The following is a 12,749-nucleotide window of genomic DNA, read 5'->3' as shown; positions in this document are numbered from 1 at the left end:
ACCGTTACAGATTGTGCAAATACATATCGACCGGAAATTTTCGTGTCGTACAATCGATCAAACGAATACGGTGAAACGAGTCGGTGAGAGATGAAAAGAACGCGGTCAGAGATACGGTGGCTCGCGAAAATGTTTGAGCACTTATCATAGAAAACATTTATTATTGTGCGTATAATGTAAAACATTTCGAAATTTCATTAGCACTGTTATCGCCATTATATCGGTTAACGACCGTTAGCGCAAGCTAGATGGAAATTTAATGAAATTTCATAATATTTTGTGTAATACACATAATACATTCATATAAATGTTCTATAATAAATGTTCGAATAGTTTCTAAAACGAGCTTTCAAGCTTTTTTTTATTCTTGATAGTTAGGGAAGAAAATAAAACAATAACAGTACACGTATACGTTTAAACCATAGCGAAAAAGCTTCTTTTTTTGGAGTTCGACGGATGAATATGTTTGTATAGCTACTTTGATTTTATCGTTTTCAGCAATTCAGTTGAATGTAATTCCTACGTTTGCTGTAGAAAATTGCAGAGGGCGTAACAGGTACGTACTTCGATCTTCTTCGTGTCAGGTCTGTCTTGTATGCGTTTAATCTATGCCCATATAACGTTATGTCAGAGATACGTACAGTTTGTCTGCGGTCATGTTCATTCTGTCCTTAATATGCCTACACTTGACAAGTGCCGTAATCGCTGCTTTTTTCTGTGTTTTCATGAGCCATTTTATACGGTCGATAAAATCGTACGATAAAATACATACATTGTACATACGAGAGAAAATGACGAGATATATATATATATATAAAAAACAAGCAACGGATGGAGAGAAACTTCGTTCGAGAGTTCTTCGATAACAGCGAATATATACATGTAACGCGTGTCGAGCTGTTTCCTCTTTAAAAAAAAAAGCTGTTATCGTTCCATAGAGAGAGAACGAGACAGATTAAACACGGAAATAGGTTCGTTTTGCGAGAACGGATCGTCCGTGGAAGCTACGACTCGACCGCCACCACTACCGATGCGATCGACTGGAAGTCGAGGAACCAAGCCCCTCATCGAGGCCCATTGACCCTCGCACAGCTCGTGAAACGTCAGATGTAGCAATAATTTTCCACCGAGTGTGCCAGGACCTCTGCAAACCGCTCCAGCGCCAAATTCCCAAACGCCCAAATCTTCGCCTGGTTTTGTCTCATTTACTCGGGCTAGGTACATTCTCTGCAGCCACATGGCCAAATAGGAAACCGCGCAGTCACAGTGCCATGGATTTCTAGCAAGGCGAAGCTGCTCGATGAACTGCACCGTGTCGAAAATCCGAGGTGGCAAAGAAGATAGATAATTTGACTCCAGCTGCCTAGGCATTCGGGACCGCTCTTGTAGATAATAATACTGTGTCTTTCTTAGTGGCTTGTTGACGTTAACACTTTGACTGCTGCGCCGAAATCACATGTTTCGTTCAGGATGCCACGGGAGTATTTTTAATATTCAAAGCATATAATGGCAAAATAATAATAAATTGACGATGTAAGACAACATTCTTTCCCAATGGGCCGTCTATCTTATTGGTGGTCACGGGTGACTACCGTGACGTCTTGCTAACAATTGATAGCGACATATTGTAACAAGGCTTCGTCTATTTCGACAAACCATTCGCATTCGTTAGTTCGTCGTAGGCAAAACGTGCAGAATATATCGTTGAAACGTGTAGAAGATATTAGTAAACAACATTGGCTCATTCTATATATAATAGCAAGATATGTGCACACTTTTAACTTCAATTATGTGATTATAAAGCGGTATTTACGATTATTTTCTAAGCTGTGTTTATAATAATATTCGTAGATGATTTCTCAAAGATATGGATGCAAACACAGTGCACCGTTAGATGCAAGATTTGTTCTCATTTCTTTTTATTGATCTTCTAATAGAAACGTTTAATCGTTCAATGGGGCACTTTTTCTTTCAAAGTATCTTCTGTTTATCGGTTATATTCAAAATGTCCTAACTCTCAATTCTCATACAGTTTTTGCACCGTGGCGTCACAGGAGAAACCGTGGCCAGTCATATATGACCAACGTGGCAGTCAAAGTGTTAAACTAGGTTATCACTGAAGCAACGACGAGAAATATTTTGTTTGTGTTCCATGTTTCTCCGTTTTTATTCGCGTTTCTATTATTAGTCTAATAATAACAAAAGTTTCCTGCTCGGAGCAGTAAACAATTTTTTTTTCTTCACGGGTAAACGGGTGAAGAAAAGTTGAAAATCTAATCTCAATACCTCGCTATCTCAATCGCATAAAAATTGTTTATCGAAGAAAAGCAGAAAACAGCCGATAACGCGTCGCGATAGAAAAACACGTTTCTTCGATGCGTACAATTTACCAATAATTTCATAATATATTTGCACCTGAACAACTTGTTATTAAAAACAAGCTGTGTAAGAGAAGCAACAGCCAAACGTTTCTCTGATCGCGTTGCTTCAGGCTGGGCAATATCATTCTCCAGGTTGATATTTGCTAAATAGCGTTCAAAAGATGAAGCAACAACGGTCAACAAAAAGAGTTCCTCGTATTGCTTCAGTGAGAATGTTACTCACAGTTTTCGCAGGCTCGGCGTATCCTCGAACAAATCGGGATGCAGATTGCTCAGGTGGTTCGAGTGCAGAAACAGAGAAGTCAAGTTTGACAAGCCGTGAAACGCGCCACGCGATAGGCTTTCTATACCATTTGCATACAACACCAGTCTCTCCAAACCGGTAGAATTTGAGAATAGTCCCGGTGTTAAGTTTCGTATACGGTTGTGTCCTAGTTGAAGTTCTTTCAACGCTACCAAGCCATGAAAGGCCAATGAATCGATCTATGGCGAGCAAACGGGATTCGTGTGAACCAACGGAAAGAACGAAACGAAGAATGAGATCAATGAACGATATTCGCTAGTTACATCCGATATTTACTCTGGCTATCTTGTTGTTAGACATCTCGAGGGAGCGCAGACATTCGAGCGGAGCCAACAAACTCGCGGATATCTCTGTCAGTTGATTGCCCCTTACGTTCAATTCCTGAAGCGACGCTTGCGCTCGAAACAACTCGTCGGGTAATTCTTTTAGCCGGTTTTCTTCCAAACCGAGGTACTTCAGATTCGTCAGATCCTTGAGCAGGTCTACGGGAAGGGTTGACAGACGATTTTTTCCTAATAAGAGCTCCTCCAGCGTTGATAAGCCGCGAAACGTTTCCGACGCGAGGCTCGATAGTTGATTGCAGGACAGATCGAGCAGTACCAGCGACGTGGTACTTAGGAAGAGACTTTCCGGTAGAGTTTGCAGCCTGTTGGACGACGCGTCCCTGCGTCGTGACAAATATGAGATGCTGTCTGTATATATTTATATCTTATTTCAGAAGTAAGATGCAATGCAGACGAGCGAATTTTATCCCAAATGAGAATTTCATGCGCGTTTGAGCAATCTGTTGGATCGTACGACGACCACAGGCGAATAACAGGATAGACTGTCGATTTTTATGCATTTATGGAAAATTTGAAGGCATAGAAATGCATAAAATAACCAAAGTAAGACGAATCTCTATTTAAATTCCATTTCATACAAGTAGGAATCTGCATAAAAATTTGCGTATTTTAATTTCTTGCAGGAGAGCAATTTTAAAGTTCGATACAACCAATCCTATATTATTCTCCCTATTAAGGTAAGAAAGAAAAATATTCTTGCCGATGCCTTGAATATTTCGCAAATATATTTTAGTCAGCTACCAATATTTTAGAATACTATACTTTATGGATTTATCGTAATATTAATTTTTATCAACTCGTCTACACTGAGCGTTACTCCGTGGCTATGAATGCTCCTTCTTCAATGATACTGCATGTGGATTATGATAACGCGCGAATAATCAATCGCTCGTCTGTATCGAGTCTAGCTGTAAGAAAAGATGGAGAAATAAAAAGGTGAGATAGAAAAAGAAATTATCGATACGGTCAAGCAAACTCGAGCTTCCATTCTCTCCACTTGGTTCGCTGTCTCAAAGGAAAAGGTCAGTCGGTTCGAGGATCACTCACAGAATACGGAGATTTCTCGTGCTCAGAAATTGAGATCGGTGCAACTCGCCGAGCAAATTTTTGCTCAGCCTGATGCGCGTGACAGCGTGCAGCGAGAAGAACAAGTTTAGAGGAAGATGCTCGATCGAGTTGTCGCTGATATCTCTGAAAAAAGAAAAACGACGATCATCGAGTTTCGAACGCGACTCACAGTGATCTGGCAAGCGGTATTCTTCGAGCAACGTTAGAGAATTCTCCGTAAATTTTAAAGAGTTGTATCAATTTATAGAAGAAAGAAGTATTTTTTAACATTAACCGTTGCAGACGCTGTATCATCTTCGTCACAAGCATATTCTACTTTATGACGATAAAACGAAGAGTCGACTGAAAATGCAGTAAAGCAATAAAATCGTTAATATACAATAGTCTTGATAGAATAATGATGTAATTTTCCAGACGACTGCGTAAGTGTAACATGAAAAGTAATAATCGTAAAATATGTGCACGAATCAGAGTAAGAATCGAGCCAGCCTTCGTCATTCGTGAGTTAAAGTTGAAAAATTGGATTTTACACGATCCACCAGAAATTATAAATCACACAGTTACAATAACAATTATTCATAATCGTAAATAATTCTAAATCGGCAAATGTAACTTTCCAGACGACTGTGCGATATTTCGAAACGGCGAGAACGGCTTCAACCCTTTCTATACTCACAGATGATTCAACCGTGTCATGTCCAAGAAGGTATCCCTGTGAAGCGCCGTCAGTCGATTGCCAGCCAGATCCCTGAAAGCACCGTTTTTCCAACGATTTTCTCGATCGGATTCCATTGCCTCTCTGTTCGTTCTTTGACAAAGATACACGACGAGGGAGGAGAAGCGAGAGGAAGAGAGAGAAAGCTTACAATTTCAATACATCTCGAGGAACTAGTTGCGCCGCGGGAAGATCCAACAGATTCTGCCTCCAACAAGACACCGATTTAGTTTCCGGCTGACACCTACACGGCCCTTCGGCGCAAATCTCCCAATCTTCCTCGGCGGAGCTCATCTGCCAAACTGCGAACCATTCGTATTTTCGACGTGCTTCGAAACGATTACGTGGACGATACGATTGATAAAAAAGAAAAAGAAAAAAACGAAAGAACAGAGGAAAAAGAAGAAAGCTCGGACGAGATAAAAAGCTACGCTTACCGGGTTGCTCAACCGCCCTGAGTCTTCTTTCCAAACGAGATAAACGACTCTCGAGCTCCTCGAGAATCGTGATCGCGACGTTACCATCCGCCGAAATCGCTCCCGTTACCATTTCCGACTCCATTCCCGTAGTTGCGGATCGTTCGAGAGTGGACTCTGAATACGCGCAATCGCGAGAACTGTCTGGTCGCGGCTTACAATTTGCCCGAGAAAGAGTGGCCGAGAGCACGAGCAACAATCGAACGACTGGGATCATCCTCGTAGGCAGCAAAAGCTTCTTGTTTCTCGAGGCACCCGATTCGTTCGACTCGTCGCGCCAACTCTCCTCGCACGTTCGTTCCACTATTCGATCTCCTCTCGCTTCCCTCCGTCATTCTCGTAAGGGCTTCCGGTTTGTGTTCCCGTTAATAGTTGCAGATTTTCGCGTAACGCTCGAGATTGACAAACAATGGTGGAGCTTCTAAGTAAGCTGACGCGACCTCACGATCGCCTATCTACCACTTATCGTAATCGCTGGTACCCCGGCACTCCGACCTCCTACTAATGGCCACTCGCCTTCACTTCCATTACGAATCTAAACCTGCTGCCGTGCATGTATCGTTCTTCGAAAGGAAAGAAACGTACCAACGAAGACCAGCGATTCTTGTCACGGGAGAGTTTCACGCGTTTTACCAGTTAAGCGGATTACATGGGGACAATAATGAAGTACACGCGAGCGTATTCGCTGTGGATAAAAACCGATGCGATTAAGTACATACATTAAGCGTAAATATACTTAAACGTGTTACATGTATATCTATGCGTACATACACAACTTTCACCCTCTGGGTTCTTTTCTGTACGATAGTTTACCAAGTATTAACGAATATAATTTGATAAAGATCGTTTTCATTATGAGCCCCTCGATTGACGAGTTACGAGTTCCAGATCGTAGACTTGTATTTCGTAAGTTTATATTAAACGGAACAATCAAATAACTCGTAATTTGTAAAATTTTCTTTGCACAATCACAATTGTTTTATTAACAAATTCGTTACTATAATGTGACAAAATTTATCGATACTAATATTTCATAACTACTTGTGACTTGTGATATAATTATGATGAGTGTGTTACATTGTTGCTACGTGTACTCCTTTTAACGACGACTATTGTGTGCGCCCTTTGCGAGAAAAAAATCGCTCACCGGGCGTAATTGTAAAACTTGTGGTTTCTCTTTTTACGAACTCTTTTATTTTCATCTTCGGTTTCATTTTCATTCGAGTTTCTTTATTCTCGCCGAAGCTAAAGCTAGAGCTAAAGCCCAAGCGCGACGTCACATAAGCATAAGCGTTGCAGGTGTTTTCCCATTAACGTGGACGAAGCAGACGGTTGGTGCAACGAAAGATCCGTCCGTTGTTTAAGAGAGCCTCACGCCGCCAGCTCCGGCACACTCGCCCTTGTTCTTCATTACCAGCTCTGTAAAAACAGGTCGAAAGGAAACGTAAATTGGCGCGTTGGACCGTATTTCCGGAAATTCGTATTTCGATCGAAATGAAATTTGACGAGTATCTCGGAAAGAACGATGAACCTAAGATATGAAAAGATTTGACAACTTAGAATACAGAATATTCTATGTAACTGAATTATCAAGCTATAGGTTTAAAATAGTAGAAGATCGAAAAAAATATCGTTAGCCAAAATTATTGTAAATAGCTCCAAATGTATGTGCAATGTAAAGTGAAAGTGTTCTAAACACTTTAAAGTCACCGCTATCTTTTTTTAAAGAACCGCAATAATTTTTTTAACGGAACTATCAATCTTGATTGCTATTAGATGCTGCGTTCGAAAATTGCTGCAAATATAAGTCAGGTATATAATTGAGGGATACGTGCATGTATTGTATTCAGCTCGAAAACTCTGAAAACGCTCAATAACCGAAAAGAACACCAACTCCTTTAATAGGACGACATCGGTGTTGGTTTGACTGGTTGTACTTCAGATTCATCGTTCCTTGTTACATATATATCCGCAAAAATTCATCTCGATTTGTCACCGATTTCAGAATACAGGTATATTCGGAAGGACATGCGCGCGAATCACCGATTCGGACAAAGAGACACACTCACTTGTTCCCATTTCGCAGTTGTGAACGTCCAGAGCACATTGGGTACCGAACGTCCTCGGCTTAAAGCTAGCGTCGTTCGGATCATGGACGCAAATCGGATCGTACGCAGCTCCACATTCTTTCGCGCAATCCTTCTTATTCCTTTTCGCCTCTTTGGCCGCCTCTTTAGCTGCCTTTACGTCCTTGGATGCGGTCGCGGTCTCCTTGATCTCCTTAGGCTCTTTGACCCGTTTCGTCGACATGGTGGTCGTATCCGTGGGCAAGGCGCTCGTCTCCTCGATAAAAGCGAGGGCGCATACGACGACCAATGCTAAGTCGCGAAATTATGCGACGACCAACATACGATTATCGAATTGTGAACAATGGAGAAAAACGAGAGAACGTTCGCGATCGGTTTGCTTCGACGCGCAGTGTGTAACATTTCAACGATAACAAGACAAAATTATTCGTTTCTTTTACTACCTTAATTATCGATCTTATTAACCCAAGGAATTATTAATATTTCACTTAAAATCTATCGAACTAAGAAACCTTTGTCGATTTTATAAGCTTTTCCGTTAATGTGAAATACAATAACGATAAAAATAAACGTATAATTTTCTTCCAAGATCGATCTAAAAAGATGTTTTGACTGTGATTCGCGTGATACGCAGTGAACGTATTAAATAATCGACATCCTTTTCCTCCTTCGCATATTATCAAAGTCACGTGTCTGATCGAGATATCGTCTTACTTCTCAGACTATTTTTCTCGGTCTGTTACTCACCTAATAAAACGATGGACTTCATGACTTCGTAATGGCTGTGTGAAATTCGGTATGATTAATCTTCTTCGACTTGAACGACAGGCGATACTATACTCATCTGTCAAGACTAAACGACTGAAACGTTGTCGCCTGTAGCGGTCGCGTTTATAAACGGACACACCCCCACCGTACTCTCCGCTCCGGAAAACTCGAGAAGACCGAGAGGATCACGTAACGGCAATCTTCAAAATTACTCGCGCCTCCGCTCTTTACCAACGAAATTGCTAAGTGTCGCGATTTCGCTGGAAATGGAACAAAACGAGTGGAAAGAAACGAAAGTATATCTGCGACGCGTGTCCAATGTCGACGATATACGTATATTTATTCAACGAGAAGACAACGAGCGAGTCACGTAGATCTCGTGATACACATCATATAGGTACATGCGTGTACAGTCGGAGAGAAAAATAAGAGTGGAGAGGTAGAGGAAGCAGGTACATATGAACGAAGTTTAATCGAACTACATACTATATTAGCATTATACTTAAGCTTTATTCGTTGATAGACTGCGGATATTCAAGCAAATTCATATTTCTACGAATACTATTAAAAAATATGGATATAAAATTGCTTCGTCTATCGACCAGTTAGCTGTTTCGACCTATTTGAAAAGTGCGTACTTAAAATGTGTGGCAAAAAGTAAGCGGTGACGAGTATACTCGTCAAGCAAAGAGTATGCGCGACTGTTATAATGTAGAATTAAATTACAATGAAACGACTGTTTTATTGTTTAATTTTATTGCTGACGGAGCTCGTCGATATTATTACCATTTCTTCGCGACGAGTATATTCGTCAAGAACAGCTGACTAGTTAAATACGACAGAGGCTATTATAATTTAAATATCTATATATATTTTTGCATACGGTGTACATTCTTCGAACGTGTATCTTCGCATCTGAAAATTTTCTACGAATGCGTGAAAATCCGCAGTCTATTTATTATATATCCTTATAGTACATACATGCGTTTAATAAATAATGGAAATTGATATTTACACGTTTGTGCGGCAACAAGCCGTATTTAACGAGACTCGATCGATACCTGTCCACTTATTCTTATTCTCGACTGTACTAATAGCTAGGTAACGTATAAATACGCGACATGAGCAATGTGATCATGGATGAATCACTGAGTGCGGTCGAACCGAAAGATTTCCATAAGTAAGGACGAATCAACAAACAGCTAATAGGCTAAGACTTGGTTTGAAGGCGCCGCGTTTCCTCCATAATATAATTCTGCAGTAATTGCTCATAATCGGGCCACGATTGGTCGTTTTTGAAGGCTCTACGAACTTGGCACTCGAGCGTGGAGCATTCACTGGAGCGAGATTCGTTCGCGATCTCGTGTTGTTTCCATGCCTCGTCTACCACCAAGGTCAAGAGATTTAGTCTATCCCATACTTTCCAGTTAGCTAAAAGAATAAAACGTCGTTAGCATTGAAATCGATTTTAACGCGTTACGTAAGGTAACCTATGGTCAACAGACCAAGTCGATTAATTTTGAATCGTTCGGCTTAAAACTTTACACCAAAGTCTCACTTTTTTTACCCGATATTCTATCATTCACAACGCGACTAGTACGAAGAATATCAACGTATCGAGAATTTGTATTATTCATGTAGCCGCCCTTACTTGGCATTGATCGGCTATCGGATATTCCTATCAGCATTATCTTTGTAACGTGCTTGAAAGTACACAGCATCAGTTTTTCTCGATCAGCCACCCATCGAGTGAGTTTACCACTGAAGATATACGATCGTGACTCGTCGAATATGCAAAATTTATTAAATTTACTCCTTGATTTCAGGCAATTTATACATATTCGATCTACCGATAGTACATAAAATACTAACTGACACTGTCATGTGCCTTGGTGTACCGTATCTTTCGAAGTTAAATACGTCAGCGTCTTTGAGAAAAAGTCGTGATGACTATATTAGGAAAATATAGTCATCGTACGTCCTTTAGCCAATGCGCTAAGCGCGTAAGAGCAGTTGATAAATGTTATTGTTCGATAGAAATTTTCTAATCTTTTCGCAATCCTCCTTTGGATATAATATTAACAGGACATTGTCATCCTCGAATAACTTGCAATTGTATACTAAAGGATTATATACCCGTGAATAATAATAACGATAATAGTGATCTATGTGTGTAGCTCACGAATGTTTTTGGAAGAATTTTTATGATTAAGTACCTATATCGTACAATTGTACAAAATTAATTAATGTAATTTTGAAATTTTGTTACCATTGGTAACGAAATATCGCTTATATCGCATAACCATGTCGATAAGGTCGGAAACGAACGTAGAAACGTACGTATAAATTGCAAATTGCAAGATATTTATCAAAAGCATAAGCGCGCTTCGCAAAAACCTTGAGAAAGATTTTAAAAATGTTATTGCGCCGGACGTACACGAATAAAAACTAATAAAACTTTTTGTAAATCGCTTCACACAGCTTCATTAATATTGCGCATGCACAATTAATTCGAAGTAACTCGAAACCACTCAGTCAATCAAGAATTTCCCGTTATAAATACGTTCTAAATGTAAATCTGAAGAAGGAACATTACCGTTTCGCAAACTACGGCCTTCGTCTTCATCGTCATCGTCATCGTTGTTGCTCTGCATATTCACCTTCTTGATCGTCTTTTTAATCTCCAATTTGGGGATGAAAAGCAGCAGACAGATAACAGCGATAAACTTAACTATCATTTTGAAAATAACCAATTTCAAAAGTATCTTGGCCAGAGTGAAGGCGTTGAGCTTGAGGGCAAAGGGCCAAGAGAAGTCGATAGATGGAAAACCGAGATGCACCGATTCGGTCATTCCATGTGGAACTCCGTACGCTGCAATATATGCATCGCGTATTACTATCTTAAATCATAGAGGAAGGAAACGTGACAAACTTAATGGGAGTTGCAAACGATCAATCATATGAAAAATAACGTCCGTACACTATTGTATCTAGCGTATAGATTGAGAAAAATAGTGGAAAACCACTGGAAATGAAAAGTACAAGGATACGTTTAATCGACAAAGCAGAGATACGTAGTAACTGGTAAACAAGGCAATGTGGCAATAAATATAGAATGCGGTGCACTACTTCATTACCGTTGCAACGAAACTGAACTAGCATGACTGCGTACATCGGAAAAATATTTAGACATGCAAGCATGTAAATAACCGCGATATCGTTCAATATCCATATTCAGTGGAGCTATCTTTAAAAATTATATATGTTTGATATGGCATTCATGCCGTGTACTGTAACTTCCATCATTGATCGTATCATAATGCTAATACAGTTTCTGAACGTTCGATATAATATACACACACACACACATATAATATGCGCATAAACCTTTTCAATACTAGCTTCCGGAGCAAAAAATATTGCCTGTCTCGATCCTTATCGATTTTTTGCCAATGATATTGATCGTGCGCAATCCTGTGAAAATAGAACGTACGCGAAAATAATACAATACCTCGTGTCTCACCTTGCTGTGGCTGAGTCGGATATACACCAACGGACGTGTATTCTCCCCCATAGGAAGATTGGTCGTGATAAGGTGGTCCGTATGTTTCACGCGGTGGTCCGTATGTTTCACGCGGCGGTCCGTACGTTTCACGCGGTGGTTGCGATCGAGGAGGTCCGTAAGAACTTTTGAAGCCCGAAAAGTCACTGGACGATCGTGTCGGCAAAGAATACGAATCGCTCGGTACCATGGAGAAGGAATCTCTGTCCGAGCTGGTTTGGAAAGATATCTCGGACCTTTTTCCTGCATAGACTGGTCCCACCGATTGTTCCTTTCTTCGTAGAATAGAGCTACTTGTCGTTGCATCTACTGCAACTATTCCTTCGCGAGGATCCGTGCTAGTTCGAGAATGTCTTAATGCGTCCAAATAGCTGTCCTTGCGACGAGTAAATGGACCGCTATTTTGCCACTCAACACTTCTCGTCGATGGTTCTATTCCCAGCAGAGTCTCTCCTTCGGATCTCGCTTCCATTTTATCCTCGCGGCTAATAGACGTTGGGACGGCCGCTTCATCGTTGGCGATCGTAGTCGCGTTTTTGGAGATTTCGTCAGCGTTTGCGACTACGATCGTTAATGAAAATAACAGCCCAAAGACGCGAAAGATTCGCAAACTTTTTCCGTACTTTTCGATCATCGCTCGCTCTAGCAGAGTAAGCGGAGAAACAGAACTCGCGCACGCGCGCGTACGTTTACAATAGAGTTGGAACTCTCGATGGAACGGTCCTGGGGACTCGAAGTTTTCGAATGACGATAAACCAACGACCGAGGAAACGTGCACACGGTTCCATCTTCTCCCCTCGAACGATAACACCGTCGTTGCATATTAAGCGCATAACGGTGTTCAAGTTCTGTATTCGTGGTTCGTTTTCACCTCGAACGCTCGAATTTGAATCGCCACCTCCGCCGCGTTACGGTGTCGCCTTTTCATGCTTCGCCCCGAAACGACGAATCGAAGGGAGCGAAAGAGACAATAGGATAAGGCGTCCATCAATTGTTATGCATTTGGTGACGTTTTCATAACGGTGTTGCGATTCATCGAACCTC

At 40.9% G+C, this 12,749-nt stretch overlaps 2 protein-coding genes and 1 long non-coding RNA gene across 6 annotated transcripts; 1 reads left to right on the top strand and 2 right to left on the bottom strand.

The window, feature by feature from the left end:
• Nucleotides 1-333: 333 nt before the first annotated feature.
• LOC100646242 (leucine-rich repeat-containing protein 15) lies at nucleotides 334-6,087 on the bottom strand. Of its 3 annotated transcripts, none has more exons than XM_020867097.2 (7): nucleotides 5,250-6,087; nucleotides 4,964-5,114; nucleotides 4,774-4,845; nucleotides 4,077-4,220; nucleotides 2,949-3,349; nucleotides 2,605-2,864; nucleotides 334-1,359 (listed from the first exon to the last, which is right to left on the bottom strand). In XM_020867097.2, exons 1-7 carry the CDS (start codon nucleotides 5,503-5,505, stop codon nucleotides 925-927), a joined length of 1,719 nt encoding a protein of 572 aa, XP_020722756.2. In that variant the 5' UTR covers nucleotides 5,506-6,087; the 3' UTR covers nucleotides 334-924. The 3 variants fall into 3 exon arrangements, with proteins under 3 accessions (XP_020722756.2, XP_003401019.2, XP_020722757.2); XM_003400971.4 differs by having other exon boundaries at nucleotides 334-1,363; nucleotides 2,962-3,349; XM_020867098.2 differs by having other exon boundaries at nucleotides 1,068-1,359; nucleotides 2,962-3,349.
• LOC125386418 lies at nucleotides 4,214-7,670 on the top strand. The gene is made up of 2 exons (XR_007226549.1): nucleotides 4,214-4,313; nucleotides 4,380-7,670. It is a non-coding gene; the product is annotated as an uncharacterized LOC125386418 (long non-coding RNA).
• A 787-nt stretch (nucleotides 7,671-8,457) lies between these two features.
• On the bottom strand, nucleotides 8,458-12,637 carry LOC110119952. Of its 2 annotated transcripts, none has more exons than XM_020867099.2 (3): nucleotides 11,655-12,637; nucleotides 10,740-11,015; nucleotides 8,458-9,574 (listed from the first exon to the last, which is right to left on the bottom strand). In XM_020867099.2, the coding sequence occupies exons 1-3, from the start codon at nucleotides 12,337-12,339 to the stop codon at nucleotides 9,354-9,356; spliced, it is 1,182 nt and encodes a 393-aa protein (XP_020722758.2). In that variant the 5' UTR covers nucleotides 12,340-12,637; the 3' UTR covers nucleotides 8,458-9,353. The 2 variants fall into 2 exon arrangements, with proteins under 2 accessions (XP_020722758.2, XP_020722759.2); XM_020867100.2 differs by having other exon boundaries at nucleotides 11,667-12,637.
• Between the last annotated feature and the right edge of the window lie 112 nt (nucleotides 12,638-12,749).

Source organism: Bombus terrestris, chromosome 15, assembly GCF_910591885.1.
Source record: "Bombus terrestris chromosome 15, iyBomTerr1.2, whole genome shotgun sequence".
Lineage (NCBI taxonomy): Eukaryota > Metazoa > Arthropoda > Insecta > Hymenoptera > Apidae > Bombus > Bombus terrestris.
The sequence above is the reverse complement of the archived record's forward strand: the minus strand, read 5'-3'. Positions and strand labels throughout refer to the sequence as shown.

Bases quoted from the DNA above. Each gene is read 5' to 3' on its own strand.
- LOC110119952 (XM_020867099.2), bottom strand. From the start codon at position 12,339: ATGATCGAAAAGTACGGAAAAAGTTTGCGAATCTTTCGCGTCTTTGGG. The intron at 11,016-11,654 runs GTATTGTATTAT...CATATATTGCAG, and splicing joins ACAGCAAGGTGAGACACGAG to CGTACGGAGTTCCACATGGA. The intron at 9,575-10,739 runs GTAATGTTCCTT...TTATTCTTTTAG, and splicing joins AGGCCGTAGTTTGCGAAACG to CTAACTGGAAAGTATGGGAT.
- LOC100646242 (XM_020867097.2), bottom strand. From the start codon at position 5,505: ATGATCCCAGTCGTTCGATTGTTGCTCGTGCTCTCGGCCACTCTTTCT. The intron at 2,865-2,948 runs GTAACTAGCGAA...TGCTCGCCATAG, and splicing joins AGCCAGAGTAAATATCGGAT to ATCGATTCATTGGCCTTTCA. The intron at 1,360-2,604 runs GTGAGTAACATT...ATGCCTAGGCAG, and splicing joins ACGCCGAGCCTGCGAAAACT to CTGGAGTCAAATTATCTATC.